Genomic DNA, 22,724 nt, shown 5'->3' on the forward strand with positions numbered 1-22,724 from the left:
CAATCACCCAAGTGCACGCTTATGCTACATACGAATGAAGTTGAGATACTGTGCTCAGTTTTCTGTTTGTATTCAAGTGCAATGATATGTAGCCCACACCCTTACAGTTAAATAGAAAAAGAAAACAGAAAAGCAAAGATATATTGCTCAACTGTCTACATGTTGCTTTCATCACAGCATTGTACAAATTATCCTCTCGCCCTCCAGGCAGTATTGCACAGGATGTCTCACACTCCAATGGTCGGTTGCACTATGTAAACAGTAAACATACATAGAGTAACGGAGAATTCAACAGCATATGGCTAATCAAAACCACATTTTTTTTTTAATTAATAGTCCATAACTGTGTCTTATTCAGGATATAGAGGAGGGCATATGAGTTTAAAACAACAAGCTTGCATTTTGGTGCGCTGCATCTCCTGACAGAGGGTAAATGTCCATACTCCAAGTGAAGGAGAGAGGATAGATGACCATGACACTTATGATCCCCCACAGTGCCACAAATACAAATTAAAAGAGACTTCATCCACCGGCTGTATGAAATGCTGCTGAAGTTCAACCAGTTTTACACATATCTAATGCAGTCAGCTTCACAACTGCAATTCTTTTAAGATTCCTGCAGTGTTTCCTTCTGTGGATTAATATACGGTGGGATTAAAAGGCTATAAATTGTTTTAAATGATGCTGTGAAAACCTTAAAGAAAAATTAGAAAACATGACCATACGTCTTGTACACATCCCTCACTTTGGTAGATCTTGGCACCAATCAAACCACACTGAAATGTTGCATAAATAAAACACTAAATGTGCCTTGTTATTTGCTAAAGGCCCAGTCACATGGCATGTAAATGAAGGGCAACAAAGCCCAAATGAAACAAGAAATCTGGACTTTTGTTGGCATCATTTAACCTTCACGCAGCTTCGTTCCTGCAGCTGGCGCTTCATCAGGATTTTTAAACTGTTGAAAAATTTGAACGAATGCCACCGAAAACCTCAAATCGTCTGTATTTTGTTTTGCTGTCGTTCTTGAGCAATGTGGGGTCTGTCGCTGCATGTGATGTGGCGAGTGCTGTCGTGGTGCTGGACGGCCAGGAAGAATTTGTCGGCCTCTCTGCCAGCGCACGGCAGTCCGTGATCGTGGTGTTGTTCCAGCGCTGTGCGTACATAAGGAGAGAGTTGCTGCACAAAAAGTCCATCCGGAACTGCAGCATTCTGTCCATGAACTCTGAAGGGTTTGCTGTCCTCCAGCCATGCAGAGAGAAGAGCCTGCTGGCCCCGTCAGTGTCTGACATTTCAAAGGTTTTGAGGAAGTGTTTATTGATGGGTGTGTATTTGTTCACAGCAGGGAGGCTTTGCAGGAGCGCAATCAGCCCCGTTTAACCCAGTGTGATCAGTTGGAGAGAAGGTGAAGCGTGTCTTTTTTTTTTTCTTCTTTTTTTTTTTTTTTTTTTAAATTGGAGCAAGACGACGCACATGCAGTGCATCGTCAGAGAATCAACCAGACAGTGAGGATTCTGATGATGGAGATGATCCCTCTTTTGTTATGGACAAGGAACCGGAGCAGGTGGATCCACCAACGTGCACACAGAGCTCCACAGTGCGTCGGATCACATGCTTCTGTTTGCAGCTGAGCCCTGTTCCAGCGCCAAGTCCTGGGATGCAGAGACACACGGCTCCTGCAGTGGCTTCAGGTGCATTTCATTTAAAGCGTCGAGATCAATGTTAGCTTAGGTTTCGTTTTGTTCCTCTTTCATCCCTTTTGAGCTCTCGATTTGCAGGATATTCGGTGAAAACGCTTGTTTGCTCACCTTTTCTCAACGATTTCTGACTTTTTTTTTTTTTTTTTTTTACTTTTTTCCTCTTTGTTCAGGAATCGTCGTATGCCGTGTGACCAGCCTTTACTCTGACACATCTAAAATGGTAAATGGACTGCATTTATATAGCGCTTTTCCATCTGCATCAGACGCTCAAACCGCTTTACAATTATGCCTCACATTCACCCCGATGTCAGGGTGCTGCCATACAAGGCGCTCACTACACAACGGGAGCAATAGGGGATTAAAAACCTTGCCCAAGGGCCCTTAGTGATTTTCCAGTCATGCAGGGATTTGAACCAAGGATCTTCTGGTCTCAAGCCCAACACCTTAACCACTAGACCATCACCTCCCCTAAGCTTCTTATAAGAAACAAGTGTGTGTGGTGTCAATCTGGCATTTCATTATTGCTGTGTGCTGAAAGAAGATTGTAATTCACCTTCAGAGACAACACACACTGCTTAAATTTTTTGTTTTCTTCCCACTGGGTTCAAAATAAACATGTATCTGATATTTGCACAACTGACCTTTTATTTGTGCATCCAATGAGAAAACGGTTGCTTGTGATGTGAGCAAAGATGGCAGACAAAAGAAGCTCTCTCTCACTCATACACACACCAAAATTTGCAAGTTTAAGTCTCAAAACAGTGTGAACAGAAATGACACGACATGGCACAATCCAAAGTCTTAAGACAGCATAGAATGATTAATAGAAATGCATTATGTTGAATCTATGTTGGTGGCATGTTCCACTGTCTGACCAAAGCAGAGGTCTAAGGGAAGGAGGCTGTGAGGTGACCACGGGTCATATGACTCCTCTCACAGTGAAAGAGGTAGCAGGATGCAGAGTGACCATCTGACCTGATCAGGCTTCGACTGTCAGTTTTTGCTTTAACATAACTATCAAGAGTCAATGTTTGATTTTAATGTAATTGCACAAAACGCAAGGTACAAAACTCAGTTATGGATGCAGAAACTGCAGATCCTCAAGCGAAAATTTCACATAATGCCATAATTTTAACTGCCTAGATTTTATTTTGTTGTATACCTCCATGAGGAAACCTGACCGGAATGTACTGTAATTTGAACCATGGCATGACCTCTATGCTATGGTGCACAGTCACACACCATGCAGTCAAATGGATTTTTAAATCTACACAGATGGTAACTCATGAAGACATTTGATTTTAAACTACTGTACATTTAATGTATTCTTAAAAATAACAGGTGAACATTTGCTTTATACTCTTTCCCAACTCCCAAATCTAGTTTCACAATTCAAAGTGGCTGGAAAAACTGCGTGATTGAAGAGGAAGATGTTGTGTAACAGCATTGCATCATGGGTAGCGTTTGAATGTAAGAAGAGGTTCACCGAGTGACTTTGCAGGAAAAATGCCCAGCTCTCTGATGACACAGTGTCCAGTCACCCTGACACCAGCCGTTGTCTGGATATGGCAGGCTGCATGCCTCACTGCATGTCCTACTGAGTGATGGAATTTGAGCCCTTTGCAGTGCTGCAGCCACTGTGAGTCACAGTGGGGGCTCAAAGCCTTCAAGGAAATGAAAACCCACTGATAAGACACAGCTGGGAAATTGAAAATAAGCTCTTACAACCGAAATATCTGCCTCCAAAAGTCACCATTTAATGAGAATTCATCCATGACGGACGATTTCATAGATGCTGCCATTAAAACAATGTTAACCAATCAGCAACCCCCCCCGCCCCGGATTGCTTGCCCAAATGCTGTGACTAAAGCCTGGTTCACACAGCAAGATGATTAGGCCAATATCGGATCCAATCTTCCCCTTCCGACAATCTTAAGGATGCCCCGACAATCATGATGACGCTAAAGATAATCTTATCAGATATTCCTGCCATGTGTGGTGTGTTAAGAGCGCTCTGATCTGCTCGGAAGGATGTCAGGAGCGCTCCAATCACAAATCGGGGATATTCAACATGTTGGATTGTCTTGGCCCGATATCGCAGTGTGTGTGGTGTCCTCCAAACACGCAGCCTGCTGAATGTGACATGTAACCAATCAGAAAGCAAGGTGACGGTGCGGAAAATAAAATCAAAACAGCTGTTCTGACTTACCAGAAAGTCCAGTGGTCACGATGTCTCCACTCCTTTAAAGAACGTCTTTTCTTTTTGTATCTTTTTTTTCCCCCCGTTTTAAACAGTCCACAAACTATCTCCGTCTGTTGACTCTGAAGTCACGTTTAATCTCGAGAGATTTCGCGAGCTTTCCTGTCTGACCTGGGAATGCTCATGTGTGAAATCTGTTTGTGTGTTTTTACCGTGTGGCTGAACACCACACACTGTATGACCAAACCTGTTAGATCTATGATTTTTTTTTTGAACTCCACATGTGTGGTCGCTCAGGTTTTGGAAACCTACAGATAATTTTAAAATCCTGTCGTGTGAACCAGGCATTAGCATGGGCACAGAAAGAACCAGAACCGGCATTTGTTTACATGTTAACTGTTCGCGTGAATCTACTTTCTATGAAGCTTAAGCCCTGGTCCCACGTAATAATGAAGGATGAACGCAGCATGTTTTCTTTGGTAAGAGTCCAGTTATTCAACAAACTGGGAGAATAGTGGCTCTGAGAGGCTCTTAGAGGCAGAATATTTGGCTAACGAGGCTTATCTCTGAGTGAGGCACCAATTTCAAGAAGTTCAAAATTTAGCAACAACAGCGTGGGGCAGGATGTGTACAGGTTACTACGAGGACAAAAGGATTTTAGAGGCATGTTTGCGGTGTGGAAGAGCACCTGGTGGCTACAAGAACCAGACAGGCTATTTTGGACAAGCTCAGCCCTCTTGCGCACTACAATTCCACCTGCTTTGTGTGCCGGACGTGGTATATAAAAATTATTTTGCAGCAGATTAATCATTTTCTGTCAGAGCTTGGATGTTGAAAACACCTCTAATCGCTTCTGGAATCACAGAGGACCGTTTCATCGGGACCCTTTTTCCCCACCTCTCTGTCTCATGCACTGAGGTGCACAACCTATTTGGAACAGCCTAAAAGGTAATTATTTGTAATAGCTTGGTAAAACAGTTTCATGTTCATTCCTTCTTATAAGCAGCTGTAAAAGCACATGCTGAATTTCTTTGGCTCTTATTTCCTTAATTAAAAGCCCAGGCGTTTATTTTTTTTTTTCAAACAGTGCTCAGACCTGGCGCCCAAACAAGGCAAGGCCTTATTCGAGGCTAGCGATTATTAACAAAATCCTGCTTGCTGCCTGCACTGTAATATGGTGTTACATTTCATACATACCCCTGAGTGTGACAAAACAAAGACAACTGCTTTAGATCAGAGCCCTCTTCGTGGCTGTGAATCCTCCCCATAGCCTGACGCTCAACTCCCAAACAATGACTACCGCAAGGGCTGTGAGTGGTCACTTTTCCAGTTTCACTCTTTCCCATCATATTTTAAAAGTTTTTATCAGTCCGCACACCTATTCCATTTCGATCGTGGCTCAAACAGAGGAACATTAGCAGAAAAGTCTGCAAATATGACCAATTTTACAACATGGAGTCTAAAAACTACAAAGACGATCAAATAACGTGCAGTTCATGGAGGGAAATTGCACATACCATGACACTGGTTTAGAGACTGATGACTGTATAAAGTTGAGCTCATTGAGGAACAAATTGGTCCAGAAAAAGCCACCGTTCCTGCAGTAAATTGCATTAAGACACCCACCAACATGCCAGAGAACTTCGAAAAGGGCCACACCCATGTTGACGTGATGGCATGGTCACAGAGTTGTAGAAACATAAATCAGAGTTCAGGGCTTTAAGGTACCACTCCGCAGCAGACTTGGGGGTGGCACTAACTCGACCAAATGTAATCATCTTTTTAGCACATAAAGACCGGCGCTTAGTTACGGCAGGGATTTATTTTTTTACAGATGAGGTTTTGACAGCCATTAAATAAGGCAGGCCCTTATTCAAAGTCGGGCATTTAATCAAGGAAATATTTCCCTTCTCTCCAGAGAAGAATGTAGGGGACAAATCTCCACATCTTCAGGCTAGTCACAACCTGCTCTCTACAGATCACAGTATCATTTGCAAACATCAGCCCATGGAGACTCCCATCTGATCTTGTCCAACACCATTGTAAACAAGAGTCAGAGCCAGTCCTTGTTATAATCCACCTCCACAATGAATGCATCAGTGTTTCAGACTGTGCATCTCATTGCTGTCCCATGGTCCTTGTACATGTCCTGCACCACCCTCACATTCTTGTGTGCCACTGGAGACTTCCTCATACAGTACTACAACTCTTTTCTTGGCATCCTGTCATAAGCTTTCTTTTCTCAAAATCCACAAACCCACAGTGCAACTCCTGGCCTTCTTTATACTTCTCTGGCACTCAGAGCAAAACATGCATCTGTACTGCTATTTTTCAACACAAACCCATATTGCTGTGAGCAGATCTGCATCTCTTCTCAGCCTAGCTCCCACTACTCTCTTATAACTGGCTGATCACCTTTATGCCTCTGTAATTAACGGAGCTCAACTTTGATCTGAACTCAATTTTAAAAACAAGCCAGAGCCTTTTAAATATGGGGGTTGGCATACTGATGGAAAAGTAGCTCTTAAAAATGCTATTGTCCTTGAAGCCAGGAAACAAAACAGGTGTTACTACAAATACTACAGTGTGTTCTTTGTCTAAACTCTTTTCTAAGCTGTTAAGTTGTGCAATCACATTTTCAATGAGAAGCAGAAGTTTAAGTTCAAAACCAGTGCCTTACATTTCTGACAGCCATTCATGCAAATGTATTCTTTGTGATTCATTGACACCACGGTATAAATTTCTGCAGGATCTTCACGTAGATTTTTTTCCCCTTTTCCCCCAAATTCTTTGTTCTTCCTGCATAGCTGGAAAAACAAGTGCTCAAAGCAGCATGGTTTTCTACATTTTTAGAATCTGAAGGGAAACGGAGACCAAACCATGAAACATTAGATGAGCCATTACCAGCATGAGCTGATGTCCATTATAACTGATGTAGCAAATTCTTCAATGTACTTCTTTTTACAGTGATGAAAGTGAGCCATAAAAAAAAAAAAAAGTCTCAGATGCATTCTGGTAGTTTCAGGTCTATTTACCCAGCAAAAAACCTCCAAAAACTTAATTTTTTTGGTTGGGTCAGGTCAGTTTTTCCACCCCAGAGAAGAGTCTTTTAACACAACTTGTATCGTCACAATCCAAGTTCCGTTTTCCCATCTTGGCAAGATGTCAAAAGTATAATCATAACACGGTGCATTACAGCCACCAACTGTTTGGGTGTGCAGCATGAATGATTCTGATGTATGCTATCAAAAATAACCCGGAAACATTCACCATCTAAGTAAAAACCCTGATTTCCAGGAACTTCCAGAAAACTTCCATCACAGTTTTTATCTAAATCACAACAGAATTCATGAGTTGTTTTGTTCACACAGAACAGAATTAGCACCTTTTCTGCCACATGTGGGAGTACTGGTCAATGTCCAAATACTGAACTCCTTGAAAACAGTCAAAAGCAGTGCAGTGAGTGACCTGATCAAAACTCTACATTGTACTGCAAAGAGTACTGGGATTTACGATCTTGAAGCAGCTGAAAATCACTAAGGCCTCATTATACCTCTGTGAAGTTGATTTTCTCTCCAGAGAACATCTTTGTTCTGGCATCCTCCACACCCCTCGACGTGGCCTGTGAACATTTAAAGTTCAGGTTACACAAACAGCAGGAAATTAAACGAATCACATCTGGGCCCTGAATCTTCAGCAGAGATTACAACAATGGTTTACTTTATGTACCAACACTTTTTCTTTGCCAATTTCTCCTTTCTGCAGTACAAGGAAGTGGTGACTGCTTTGTGTCAAAACATGCTTCAGCTCTCTTACCACATTCCCTGGGACACAATGCAGGCATCATCGCACAACTGTGATAAGGCGTTATCCTTTCAGTAAAAATTACAAAACAGATTAGCAAAACTTTTCAGTTGTTGAGTATCAAGTATCGTGAACAGAAAGGTTTTTGTATAAGCTGTTGTTTCGGCCACCAGTCCCATGAGCAACAAGAAAATACGGTTTCTTGTTACGGTTTAGAGAGATGAACAGCTGATTTAAAAGCTAATAAAAATACAATCCTACATAGCGAAAGAAATAAATGCTCAAAGCAGCATGGATTTCTAAATTTTTAGAAACTAAAAGGAAACCGACACCAAAACATGACGTATCAGCTGAGCTGCAAGCAGGACGAGCTGATGAAAATAAGTCCATTATGATTGAGCAAACTGTCAAAACTGGCGCAACTTTAACTTCTGACTCCTGTACAAACTGGAACTGGCCTTTGTCACTTGCACTTTGACCACTGACTAGTCCAAAGTATACATTTTCAGAATCTTTGATTGGACAAATAACGTGATATTCTTGTCAATAGGTTTGAATTTTGACCCCAGTAATCCTTCAATGATTCCTACCTGCCTAGAGCTACCAACCTGTGATGGCCATCACACATTTTTTGGGCATGCCATGGTATACTGAGGCTGGATTATAAATGTTTTGCCACCTCAAGTGGAATAGATTACATCAAAACATGCTGATACCCATGAACAATCAAGACATCAGACAGCTCAGAAGGAGTTATAAGTTTCTGTGGCTCAACTGGAGAAACTGAACATAGTGCTGTCAATAGTTAATGTGACATTTTTGTCTGTAATCTTAATTATTAATTCCATACAACAAGCACTTTTGGCATCTTGATCTTTCATGTTAACATTATTGTGTACACAGGCGTAATTACAGAAATGGTGTCACTGTCCAGACACCCATGAACCTGACTTTATTTCCATAGTTGTTGAAGCTTAATGACAATAAAATGTCAAAACATTTTTAGCAACTCAAAGTATAAAGCAAATGCGTGTGGCATGTGTTACTTAGGAATGTTTGCGCTTCCTCCACAGGAATTTGAAATGGTGATAATCCTTAAAGGAGAACTATGAAACTTGTTCAGTTTTTGGCTGTTTTGTCTTTTTAAACTGCAAACGCCACTCAAAAGCTTCCCTCAGCAGTAGGAACATCAGGTCTGCATCTGTTTCACACTTTATCTTTCAGCACTACTACTCCAACAAAGCCTGAGCAGAGGTGCTGAGGGAAATACTTCATATTCAGGTGTGTGTGTTTTACCATGGCAAGCAGCATATCCATGACTTCCTGGTTGATGAGATTCTTGGAATAGTCCAGCAGGATGTCTCCATCATCTGTCTGCAGCGTTGTGCTGTCCAATACAGACAAATAGTCATTCAAAATAGTCAAGATTAAAGATAATGAAGTAAAAATCATGACAATTAAATATTTATGCTCAAGAGTAATTGTGGTCAGAAATGATTTGTTACAAATCTCCCTCTTCCATTATAAACTAAAAGGTACTTTCATCGCAGCCTGTGTAATTTCACACTGCCTCAATACTGAAATGCACAGATTGATAGACTTCTCTGCCACTACTTCCAGGTTTTTTTGGCTGGCAAGTTCAATGAGACCAACCATTTGACAACCTGAGTGTTCATTGTCAAACCCTCCTGCGGTGGTAATTAACTGAAGTAAGTAAGAGAACATTTAACTGATCTAAAAAAAAAAAAAAAAAAAAAAAAAAAAAAAAAAAAAATCACACGATCAAAAAGAATTCATCCAACAAACAGAAAGGCACAAGCCTATTCTGCTCTTCCAGTGTTTTTTTTTCCCCCTCAAAATTCAGTGCAAAGGCAATAGACGGAGGGGGGGGGGGGGGGGGGGTCACACAGCTTGTGAAAATTGGATTTTCTGTTGCAAAACAAATTCACAAAAATAAATCACCACGAGAGACACTGCATTCACACCGCAAGTGTGACGTAAGCATGCGGGGCAAGCCATAAGCTCGGCACGTCTTACACAGACACCAAAGAGTAATTTAACTTTCTTTAGATTTTTTTTTTTTGCGATAGATAATGGGATTTATTTTCATTGTGGGAAGAGTTGACTGATGTCTGTGATAAACGCTGATGTAACGTTAATGAATAAGGTGCTGTGACTCTTAAGTTCATTTTCTTGTTATGGAACAAAATGCCAGCATTCTCTGGTTCATGCTGGAAACACAGAGGGACTTCTTTTAAAATGCTACGTTTCTTCAGCCCCCGACAAGGAACTATTTTCAGACACCGTCGTCCAAAAGCAGGACACTTATGTGGATAAGTTTTCATCAGGCTGTGAGGACGAATCAGACAGAATATGATAAGACTTTATATTTGATTTTATGTCATGTTTCCGGGGCTCACGTTGGCTGTGCGTTGCCCCACATTTACACACTTGCTGAAGTCAAATAACATTGGGACTGCAGCGTATTTTAACAAGTTTTTTGTTTCTTTAAAATCCATTCTCCTAGAGATGGATACTGATAAGATTTTAATCTATATCAATGCCATTATCAATTCTGCTTATTGATCCGATCCCTTATCGATACCTCTTGTGAATTTTCTGTGTACAAAAAAATAGGCTTTCCAGGTTTTCTATGTCAACAACATTTTATTGACTCTTAAAGTAAATAAATATGAAATTGGTCACTATCTGTGATCTCTGGGCATAAATAAAAATAAAATCTGTAGTTTTTGTCAAAAGCATTTCCTTTCAGACATTTTGGCATGAATGTCTCTCCATACGTCTGAGCTGAGCTCAGATGGCTGCTGCACGTTAGCGCAGGACGTCTCATTTTGGGAGAAAAAAAAAGTTTTGATCGATTGCAGTTTGTTTGTATTACAACATTTGGAAAGAGGTGTCAATTGATTTAAACGCCGTTGGGCTTTGAATTTATTAATTCCGACTGAACTCCATTGTTCTAATGGCTCAGTCACACGGCGATTCCTGAACCAAGGGAAAAACTAAAAAAAAAGTCACAATTCGTTGAGAAAAAGTGGACGAAAGAGCTTTAACTCCAAATAGTCTGCGAAGCAAGAACAGAAAAGTGATGAAAGAGGAACTTAACAAAACCGAAGCTAGCGACCTTGACGCTTTAAACCAGAGGTCTCAAACCAGTTGCAGAAAGGGCCGCGAGGGTGCAGGCTTTCTGTGCAACCACCCACTCCAGCAGGTCATTTCACTGATTAACTGATTTCACCTGCTCAAAGTGATGTTAATCGGTGAAATGATCTGCTGGAGTGGGTGGTTGCACAGAAAGTCTGCACCCTCTCAGCCCTTTCTGGAACCAGTTTGAGACCTCTGCTTTAAACGAAACATGCTTGGAGCCACAGCTGGAGCAGTGTGTGTTTCCATCTCTGAGTTCCAGGACTCGGCGCTGGGATGGAGCTCACAGCGCCTGAGTCCTGGAGAAACTGCAAACAGAAGCTGTGGAGATCTGTGTGCACATCAGTGGGACCACCTGCTCTGGTTCCTCATCCAGAACAAAAGAGGGATCATCTCCATCAGAATCCACACTGTACGCTCCATCTTACTCCAATTTTATATATATATATATATATATATATATATATATAAACTCCTCTGGTGTGCCGTGGTCGCTGCTCTATCAATGTATTATGTTCTAAGCCATATATGTTGATTTTTAACAGAAAACTGTCAAAAGGGGGAATAAATATAAGTGTAAAGATAACTGAATATCACAGCAGTAAATTGATCAGTCTGTGTGAATGCTCATTGATCCATATGTGCAGTTATTTCAACCAGCTGCAGCTGATCCACAACGTGAATTCTGGCTTCCAGAACAGCTCTTTACATCATCTTTTGAATTATCTACCTGTTGCCACATGTACATAAGGGCTAGATTGTTATTCCTACACTCAGTTATATTTAATAAAAAATAATAAGTGCCCGCAGCAGCTGCTGCCGCTAATGCGGCATTCAAGTACCGTTGTTGGCTTCTGTTTTATTCTTCTCTACAAGAGTCAGACTTCCAGAGCAAGAATTTTAGCTGAGGAAGCTTCTGCGATTTGAAGCGAAACGTCCTCGCGTCAAGCAACCCAGTCCAGTCGAAGATTCAAGCTTCTCTACTATGGAAACCACCTGGACAACTGAGAGCCTACACAGAAATACCGTCAGAAATTACACAACTTTGTGGTTCAAATTCAGCAGTTGCTTGTGGCAAAATAATTAATTGTATTCACACAAAAGATTAATTGTGGCCTATGTAAGGTGCCTGAGCCCATTGAAGCTGACTCCCCACCCAGATAAAAAAAACAAATAAACAAAAACAAAAAGGCTGAGTTTGCCCTGTAATTTCCAACAGTACATGAACGCAGCAGCAGCCTCAGCGCTTACACACCGGATTCTGCACTGTGTGTGTGGACAAAAAACAAAAAAAAAAACAGCCAATTGAACGAAGTCAAACTAAACAATAACATTACAAAAACTAAACAAATGATTAAAAAAACGTTAAGAACGACAGCAAAATGAAAGACGAATTGAGGTTTTCATTGCCCTTCGTTCAGATTTTAACAGTTTAAAAATCCTGACAAAGCGTCAGCTGCAGGAATGAAGCTGCGCGAAGCTTAAATGATGTCAACGAAAGCCCAGATTTCTTGTTTCGTTAGGGCTTCGTTACCCTTCGCTAAGTGCCGTGTGACTGGGCCATAACTTGACTCAACAGAAAGCCGCGCAGCCTTTGGAGCTGTGTGAACAGAACGGAGGACGATTGTTTCTTTTTCGCAACAAGATAGGAGTCCCAGTTAGTGACTTTAATCCATACAAAAGTGACTCACGATTGACATATTGGATGAAAATGGTGAAAAACAAAAAAAGCTGTAACCCAAAATTACCCCCCAAACACCACCCGCACAAAAATGTTTGAATTCTAGAAGCTCTGAAATGCAATCTGGGGCTATTCCAGACAATAAACTGCAGTGAGTGCAGCATCCAATTGGTGAGGAAAAAAAACAACTTTCCTTATTCAAATTAATTCCAGTAGTAGGGCAGTCACAATTATTACAATATTCGCCAATCGTGATTATTTTTCATATTCACGATTATCGTGATTTATTTTATCCACAAAGCATAAAACGACTCAGAATCTGATGTCATTGTGCTGCAGCCTCCCTCACTGTTTCGTTCTCGTCTTAAGGCAGGACAATAACATGGAGGCTGAGGAGCAATCCGTCCTGCCATTTGGATAAGACGGCCGATTAAAACAGTGACAGGTGTGTGTAGGTGTGTGTACGCGCGGAGTCAACAGGCTGTAGACTTCGAGGGAGGGGTGGGTGAGGGAGATTCCTGAATGGAGGCGCGACACGTTACAGTCTCCTGAGAACCATCAGTGCATGCAGCGAACGCAGAGCAGAGAGAGGATTTTAACCTGAGTGAACATGTTAAAAAAAACAAAACCAAAACGTGGAGCTGCCTTTACTTCTCTCTGAACTTTCTCTCCCGCTGTGATTCTGCCGTTACCATCCCTTTCACACCATGTGCGCATCATATACTGAATTTATGAGATCATGAGATGAAATAAAAGGTCAAATATCTTTAAAAACATATTTAAAAAATGAGAATATATGAATGAACGGAGAAAATTACACTATTTGTTGCTGTTGCCATTATTAATATATAAACAAAAATACATTTAAAATTTACAATTTGTAATACATTTGACTCTTACAACAAACCCTGAGCCATTAATTATTATACAGAAAACAAATGCACACAAACAAACAGCTTAATGCTAACTTTAACATTGAAAATGCCATAGACATGCTAACGTGTTAGCATCAGTACCGTTTTTAAGTTATAAAATACATCAACTGTTTCAGAAGACAATAACAGGTCAGTTTAACATAAAAAGGTAAATATTACTCACAGATGTATGCTCTTTGGGGGCTTTAGCAGGGAAAAATTAAGAAAGCGAAATAAAATAAAGAACCAACAAAGCAGCAGGTCAGATCAATGCTTCAAGCTTCAAAGAAGAGCCGTGCTGCATCGATTACAGACCCTGCAGGGGTTCTGTAATCAAAGTAGACCCATGATCATTTTCCCAACATACACCCCCAAAAACAATGGCTGCTATAAAGGACCGATAAGGGAATCGTTAAGCAAAAAGGCTGTTGATGTCGGTGGATCGAAACATTTCTTAACGATACCTGAAAAGAACCAGTTCTCGATACCCAACCCTAGTCCTGAGGATTGAGCTGGAGTCAGTGGTGGAGGAGGATGTTGAGGAACACCTCCCACCCTGTGCATGCCACACTGATGTCCTGTCATAGCACCTTCAGCCATAGACTGAGACCACTGAGATGCAACACAGAACGCCACAGGAGGTCTTTCCTACCCAGGGTACTCCCCAGACAATGGAACAACGGCGTTGCGCCATTCTACTGTAATGACGGCGGCGTTATACTGCACTATGCTCCAACATATTTTTTTTAATCCAGCCAGTCTTTGTGCTGAACGGACTGCTGCCTGCTTGCCTCTCCCCCGCCGGCAGCCAGTCGAGCAGAGCCACAGCGCAGCAGCTCAGAGTGAGAGAGCACGTGGTCTCTCAGTGAAAGAACACAAACTCCGTCAAAGTCTTCCAATAAAAACAGTTCCTTCTGCCTGCGTAGCTAGTGACACATTAAGGCTTTATTTTACAGATGAAAGCCTTAATGTTTCCAAAGTTTGCTCAAATAAGCCGCAAAGACAGTGTGAGAGTGACAAGTCTCTTGTTCACTCGTACAGAGTGAGAGAGAGGAGGAAAAAGTGTGAACAGCAGATGCTACACTCTTTAAAAAAAAAAGCAGCAAAACAATTTTAGTCAATGATTATCTTCACCACATAGCCTCAGTGAAACAATAAAGTGTGAAAAAGTCATTCAGAAAGTTTTCCCATCCAGAGTTTCATCTTTAAAAGACCAGATTTACTTCTTAAAAAGTTTTTTTTTCTTCTTATTAATCCGTCTGAAGGCCGTCCTGAGAGACCAACACCGAGGTGGCTTTGTGCCGCGTCAAGAGCGGCACAGTGGCGCGTCCCTCGGCTTCTTTTTCCATGAAGAAAAAAAAAAAACTCCTGTAACGGTGGAATGTGCCGGAAAAAGTGCTGATGTCCACATCTTCTGCCTTTTTGTGAAAGTCAGACGAGGTCCCGGATCAACAAAGCTTTCACGTTGGAAATGATCTGGTTGTTTGTGCGGGGTGTCAGCCTGTCCATCGGCGCTGGGAGCGCGCTGCACTCTCAGCAGTTGTGGGCCGTCCTTAAAGGGGCAGTAACATTTCTTAATCTGTTTAATCCCCATAAAATCGTCCCTGAAAGCCATATTAATTTTTCGAACGGTGTCCACCTGGAGGTCTCTTACAGTTTCTGGAAAAAAATTGATGCAACAAAGATCCAAATTGTTCAGACATTTATTCGCAATAAAAAATAGAGAGGGGTGGACCACACCTCACTCAAAGCCTGCTCACAGGCGATGACGCAACCGACAGGCATGAAAAAACTCACGCATGCGCACAAGGGTTCAAGCTTAGCTGACGCAATCACACGTGATTCAAATCCATATGGTTTTTGAAAAAAAATAAGGTCGGATAAGGTCGTACATGAAATGTGGAACCACCTGTCGCAGTCATGATATTGTATTTGTTTAATTGAAAACAAATTATTTTATTGTTATAAATTATTTCACAACATATTTTTATCATTGCTATATAACAAGTCAACATGTCTACACCTGTTTTTCAATGACTCACCCATTGTATGTATACAGTTTGTGCTTTACATGCGCACCATATTGATGTGCTCTCCATATACGGTATGTGCTTTATACGAGGTCTGTTGGAAAACTAGCCGACCTTTTTATTTTTTTTAAAAACTATATGGATTTGAATCATGTGCGCTTGCATCAGCCAAGCTTGAACCTTCATGCGCATGCGTGAGTTTTTTCACGCCTGTTGGTTGCATCATTCGCCTGTGGGCAGGCTTTGAGTGGGCACTGGTCCACCCCCCTCGTCGGATTTTCATTGTCAGGGAAATGGCTGAGCAATTGGAGCAGCGCTGAGTCAAACTTTTCCAGAAACTGTGAGAGATAGCCAGGTGGAAACCATTCGGAAGATTCAGACAGCTTTCGGTGGCTTTTCAGTCGAGTGAGTATCCGAGAAATTGTGTAACAGCTGGGCATGTCACAACTTGTCCTGTGAGACTTCCAACACGGACGTGCTTTTTGTTGTGCGCCATTGCGGCTCCGTCCCGACGCGCGAATTCCTCCGCATGTCTTTCATTACAAAATCAGTGGAATGTGCCGCAAAAGTGCTGATGTCCAACTCTTCTGCAATTTCTCTGGTAGTCAGACGACGTCCCAGATCAACACAGCCTTCACTTTGGAAATGATCTGGTCGTTTCAGCCTGTCGATGGCCGCTCGGAGCGCGGCGCGCCCTCCGCCACTGTGGGCCGTCTTTAATCCGGTTGTAATGCTCCTTAATTTGTGTGACGCCCAGAGTATCCTCACCGAAAGCCGTCTGAATCTTCCGAATGGTTTCCACCTGGCTGTCTCTCACAGTTTCTGGAAAAATTTGATTCAGCGCCGCTCCAATCGCTCAGCCATTTCCCTGACAATGAAAATCCGACGAGGGGGGAGGACCAGTGCTCACTCAAAGCCTGCCCACAGGCGAATGACGCAACCAACAGGCGTGAAAAAAACTCACGCATGCGCACGAAGGTTCAAGCTTGGCTGATGCAAGCGCACATGATTCAAATCCATATAGTTATTTAAAAAAAATAAAAAGGTCGGATAGTTTTCTAACAGACCTCGTATATGCACTGTACTTTGTAGATGTATGGTATGTAAATACAGTATGTATGACATTTCCTCCCTTTCACTTACATTGCAAACAATTGACTATAAAAAAGAATATCATAAAATTCATGAAAAATATAAATATGAAAACTAATAGCACATAAATGTTTTAGTTACATAAAAATGTAAGACGAGATAGCAAGCAAAAAATGCACAGAAGAATGATAATAAAACTGCAAATAATATACAAACATGATTGTTACAGCTTGCCAGCTCTCACACTAGATAGATAAATAAATAAATAAATAGAATTAGGGCTGGGCAAGTTAACACATTATCGTTCGTTGCCATTTAGTTCCTATTTGGCCACCAGGTGGCAACCTACAGCCAAAATGGCTTGTCACACTGCACTCAAACTTACCGCGGCCCCTTTACCCTGTTATGGGAGCAAATTCTGCAAGTTTCATGAAAATCGGAGGAAGTTGCCAATTTACCATATTTGGCCTCTTTGTGAAGTGGTCCAACAAAAACGGTGCAAAAAGGGTCAATAGCAAAACCAGCCACAAAATTCACGTTACCACTGAAATAAGAGATGCTGAGTGACAATATGAGCCATATTTCATCACTTTTGACATAGGGCGCATAGGGAAATCACCGTGTGAAAAATTGGCGATTTCGCATTTTGACAGCAAAAAGCGCCCATTATTCTTGTGCGCCCAAAGTCAGCATCCAAAATTTTAATTGAAATCAAAGTAAGAGGTCCTAATCCATCATAACATTCACGTGCATAAAAGACCTTGGCTGACTGAGGGCGCAGGCCACACTGCCCCTGTGAAAAGGTGCACAATTACCAAAAAAAAAAAAAATACAGATTTGCTGTGCCCTGAGTCAGCCGCCAAAATTTTCATGTTTTGGAGAGTCCATAACTGATAGACTAACACAAATGAAAATAAATTTGACTCACTGAGGGCGCACGGAAATATGAGCAATCGAAAACCTAAAGTTTGTGATTTTTGCCATTTTGGCTCATTTTGACCCAAAATTTCCAGGACCCCTAAGAGAGGAAGGAAATGTTTGTGTGAAGCGCCTTGGGGCGACGCTGTCCTCAGTTGGCACTCTACAAATCGAATAAATTGAAGAGGTTTAACCGGAGCGAATATCTGTCGACTATCCAACTTAAAACTAACTTCACTTTTAAGACCACTTTTGCCCACAAATGTGTGCGTGGTGGCTGCTTTCTTTCAGAGGATGTGCTACAGGGCACGTAGCTGACTCAGGTTCAACGTCAGCCTCATGTGTCAGGAATTCTCTTGAAAAATGTCTCTGAATGAAGGGGTCATCCACCGTAGGATTTATATAAAAAAAAAAATCGTTGTGCACTTATAATACTAAATACTAGGAACCTTCATTAAAATAAGTAAAACCTTAGACGCACATGGAGAGCAGCTCAACGCACACACCAGTATTCATTTGAATTTAACCTGTATTATTATTATTATTAAGTCAGCGGCTGATTTCGGCCTTTTTAAAACTGTCGAAATGCGAAATGTTAGCCAGCATACTTCAAGATGTTTGTAACTATGTAGTTCCACTGCAGATTTTAGCCAAGACCTCTGACAGGCTGAGCAACAATTAATGGATTAGATAACGAATTAGGGCTTTTACTCGTGAAGTACATTATAATTTAGATACGCTGTGTAGATGTGGACATGTTAAGTTTTAAGACAGCAAAGTGTTTAAAATAGCCGGAAATCTCGGAGCTAGCCGGCTAGCACGTTGGTCCAAAAATGGATGTTGCGACATTAGCAAGTAATGAAATGTTATCTTAAATCAGTGTGTGCGTGATATCTGTTGCTTTTTCCCCAAACAGATTTAAGAAGAGTAAAGATTTAAGGCTCACTCTTGTGTGACTATGAAGACAGGGGCCTAAAAGTGGCGATTTTAAGCAATGACCTTGCAAGTCACGCAGCTATATAACGGAGAGCACGGCTGACGGATAGAATTTAAAGAACACGACAAGCAGCTGTGTGCTGTTAATTGATTTTAATGAGGATTGAGGCCTGACACAGGTCCAGCCAGCAGCTTTACATCCATTTATCACAGTACCTGAATGTGCTGAATCTGTCCTTATCGGCGTCAAACATCGCCCTCATGTTGAGGCCGCCCGCGTTCTCTTTGTACCACTGTTCCAGTTTCTTGTAGTTTTCATCATTAGTTAGTGCCATGGTCCAGGTTTACTGACTGCAAACACCGACGTTAACACAGGCGCTGCGTGGAGCAAGCGATCGTGCACAGGAGGACGGAGGAAAAGTACTGCCGCACTCTCAACCAATCACTGCTGAGGCCACGCCCTCTGCAGAGACCGGCCACGCCCTCTGCATAAACACTCCCGCAGCCCCCACCCAAACTGTGCCACTTTGACTGACACACTTAGTGTATCACTTAAAAAAACTGTGTATTGTCTCATTATTTCACTAACAAATTAAAGGTCTGACATCGATTTCAAATTAAAACGCAAAAGCACAGTAAATATGCTTTTAAGAGGAAGGTGAAGGAAAGCAATTTGTCTGTTGTGTCTTGACTTCCCTCACTTGTCTCTTTTCAGTCACTCAGTTTTTGAGAACTGAAGGACTCTGTAAGTACTTTTTACAAATTACTCCTTTGCGAACACTGGAATTACCAAGTCACACATGTTGATTTGCCCATAATCAAGTGTGTTCTGTGCAAAGGTGCACAAAATTTTGCAAGTATCCATTTCCAGAAAGTCATTGCAGGTTTCTTGATTGAGAGTGAGGCTCTCAGCCATCTAGCAACTTTGCAAGTGACTTTCTTTGAAATGATTTTGGGTTCAGGTTTGATTTCTCTGAAATGCATAAAATGTCTAAAAATGTGCACTTCTAAAGTCAAGCACATTTCTGCAATGATACACATTCAATTCTGTAATTTTCTCTGCAAACTGTGCAGAACATATTGCTTCGACCACTCATGCACTACTTAAAGACAATTAGGTGTAGTGGTGGTTTATTGTAGAATTATCACCCACCAAATTCGGCTAAATTCAGGTCTGGAAATATGCACTTGTACCACGTGCCCACATTCGCCACACTACAGAACTGCTCCGGGTGCTGGATGACAATGACGTGTTTGAGGAGGGAGACCCCGTCTACGAAGTGTTTTTGTTCTTGGTGTGGATCTTTTGTTTTAATAGAACAGAATTTTAGATGCTTCTGACATTGTTGCTCATGACTGGGTTGACACTACTTGTGAAGCTCAAAGTTTTTGAATCGGCTTTGCTTGACAATCTTCAGAACGCTGCAGTCATCCCTGTTGCTTGTCCATCTTCTCCGACCTTATTTTCCACTTCCAGCTAACTTTCCATGCATATGCTTTCAGGAACAGCCAGCCCTTTCAGCAGTGACCTTCTGTGCAGACTGTCAACTCAGCAGGCCTTCCTGCCTGTCTCTCCTGCCACCCTGAGACATTGCGCTGATGAGCTGGCCTCAGTCTTCACGGGGATCTTCAACACCTCCCTGAAGTCATGCCATGTTCCAGTCTGTTTCAAGTCCTCAATCATAGTTCCAGTCCCAAAGAAACCACGCATCACTGGACTTAATGACTACAGGCCTGTGGCTCTCACATCTGTAGTCATGAAGACCTTCGAATGCCTGGTTTTATCCCACCTGAAGTCCATCACCGACCCCCTCCTGGACCCTCTGCAGTTTGCCTACAGAGCCAACAGGTCTGTAGATGACGCCATAAACCTGGCCCTGCACTCCATCCTGCAGCACCTGGACTCCCCAGGAACCTACACTAGGATCCTGTTTGTGGACTTCAGCTCTGCATTCAACACCATCCTTCCAGCTTTGCTCTAGAACAAGCTTTCTCTGCTCCACGTGCCCGACTCCACCTGCAGGTGGATCAGACTTCCTGACACACCGGAGTCAGCGTGTGAGGCTGGGAAAGAATGTCTCGAACACTCGGGCTCTCAGCACAGGATCTCCACAGGGCTGTGTCCTTTCCCCTCTGCTCTTCTCCCTCTACACTAACTGCTGCACCTCCAGCCACGACTCTGTAAAGCTCATCAAGTTTGCGGACGACACCACCCTCATCGGACTCATTTCGGATGGGGATGAGTCTGCCTACAGGAGGGATGTGGACGGGCTGGTGACCTGGTGCAGCAGCAACAACTTGGAGCTCAACGCCCAGAAAACAGTGGAGATGATTGTGGACTTTAGGAAAGCCACAGCCCCCCCGCCCTCCCTCGCCCTCACCAACAGCCCCATCACCACTGTGGTCTGTCACCGCTTCCTCAGCACCACCATCACCCAGGACCTCAAGTGGGAGTCAAACATCAGCTCCCTCATCAAGAAGGCCCAGCAGAGGATGTACTTCCTGCGGCAGCTGAAGAAGGCCAAGCTGCCTGTCCAGCTGATGGTGCAGTTCTATACGGCCATCATCGAGTCCATCCTCTGCTCCTCCATCACGGTGTGGTACGCCGGGGCCACAGCCAGGGACAGACAGACTGCAGCGCATTGTGGCCTCTGCTGAGGTGATCGGCTGTAGCCTTCTATCTCTCCACGACCTGCACGTCTCCAGGACTCTGGGCCGAGCAGGTCGGATCACAGCTGACCCTTCTCACCCTGCACACGGTCTGTTCAAACCACTCCCCTCGGGCAGGAGGCTACGGTCCATCCGGATCAGAACCTCCCGCCATAAGAAGTTTCTTCCCCTCTGCCGTTAGACTCATGAACTCCTCATAACTCAGTCACCTTAAGCTTAACTCTGTCACTTTATCATTTTATCACGGGTCACTTTAGACAGTGTACTTTGGTTTTTAATTGCACTCCTCCCACTGCACTGTTTTTTCTGTTTCTCTGTTGCACACAGCCTTTCGTATTTCATTTTTTTTTTATCTTAGATTTTATCTTATTTTGACACATATGTTATATTTTATCTTAGCATTTTATATCTTCTTAATGTTGCACCATTGTACCGAAGCAAATTCCTAGTCTGTGAATCCTGTTCACTGGCAATGGCAATAAACTTCTGATTCTTCCACATGAACGTGGTTGTGTATAGTGGTATTTATACTGCATAAATACGGGGTTACTCAAAGTTTAAATATTCTAATAATTCAAGGTACATTGTTATTTGGCACTGTAGGAGTCATAAAGAAATGTCAAACTTAGTAACCAAACTGAGCAACCCTAGCTGACGGTCATCGGTCATTTTTAGAGACAGAGAGAGAGAGAGAGACAGAGAGAGACAGACAGAGAGAGAGAGAGATGTTTGCAGGCAAGTGATACTTGTCAACTATTATTCCCCGTCAACTATTTCTGGAGTTCTCAAAAAGTACCTCTGCCAAATGACTGGGTCTGGACAGCAACAGACATGGATGCATTACAGGGCCGGGACAAAGGACAAATTAAAATCATTTTAACATTAGAAAATACTATCTATGGACTTCTCAACTTTGGTGAAGGTTTAGGTTCTTGGTTGTAAACATTCCACTTTGACAGCCAAAAGTGAGGGAACCTAAAACGTCCATTGACATTGACAAAGTACTCGGGTGATTCTTAGACTACGGGCACTTATGTCCTTTGATCATATTGTATGAAAAACAGAAAAAAGGGGAAATTTCACAAATTAATAGTTATCTTTACAATGAAAGTGTGTTAAGAAATTTGTTCTAGTAGTCTGACTTTTTCACCTTTTTTCAGCATCATTATATGTAAATATTGCCGTTTTGTGCTTGTCCCACACCCAGACTTTTGATCTTCAATGATAAAAAAAATGAATGGTAAAGAAACGTTTTTTCTAATGTTTTAAAATATCTCTGAATAAAATCAGTAAAATAATCAAAACATAATTGGGGTATTCAATGTCATACAACTGTTGTGATTTTTTTTTAAACAAACTGTAGTTGTCCCACACTATTGCCGTAATTTCTACCACAACACTGTAATGTCCCTTTAAACAGTTTGTATGAAAGATTGTTTGGGTAGTTTCTATGGAGATAAACAGTGACATCAGAGCACATGTATATAGCGCCAAATCACAACAAACAGTTGCCCCAAGGTGCTTTATATTGTAAGGCAATGGTGTGGTGGAAATTACATTTACAAGGCCAATAGTGCCCGTAGTTAAAGAATCACCCACTCGTCTCATGATCCACAC

The 22,724-nt window shown here is 42.1% G+C and overlaps 1 protein-coding gene across 1 annotated transcript in view; it reads right to left on the reverse strand.

The window, feature by feature from the left end:
• The window catches only part of gpia (glucose-6-phosphate isomerase a), a 61,470-nt gene extending 42,624 nt beyond the window's left edge, over positions 1-18,846 (reverse strand). Inside the window, 3 exon segments of the mRNA XM_034175989.1 lie at positions 7,454-7,522; positions 9,001-9,091; positions 18,654-18,846. Coding sequence (XP_034031880.1) covers positions 7,454-7,522; positions 9,001-9,091; positions 18,654-18,772 — 279 coding nt within the window. The 5' untranslated portion in view covers positions 18,773-18,846.
• Positions 18,847-22,724: the final 3,878 nt, after the last annotated feature.

Source organism: Thalassophryne amazonica, chromosome 8, assembly GCF_902500255.1.
Source record: "Thalassophryne amazonica chromosome 8, fThaAma1.1, whole genome shotgun sequence".
Lineage (NCBI taxonomy): Eukaryota > Metazoa > Chordata > Actinopteri > Batrachoidiformes > Batrachoididae > Thalassophryne > Thalassophryne amazonica.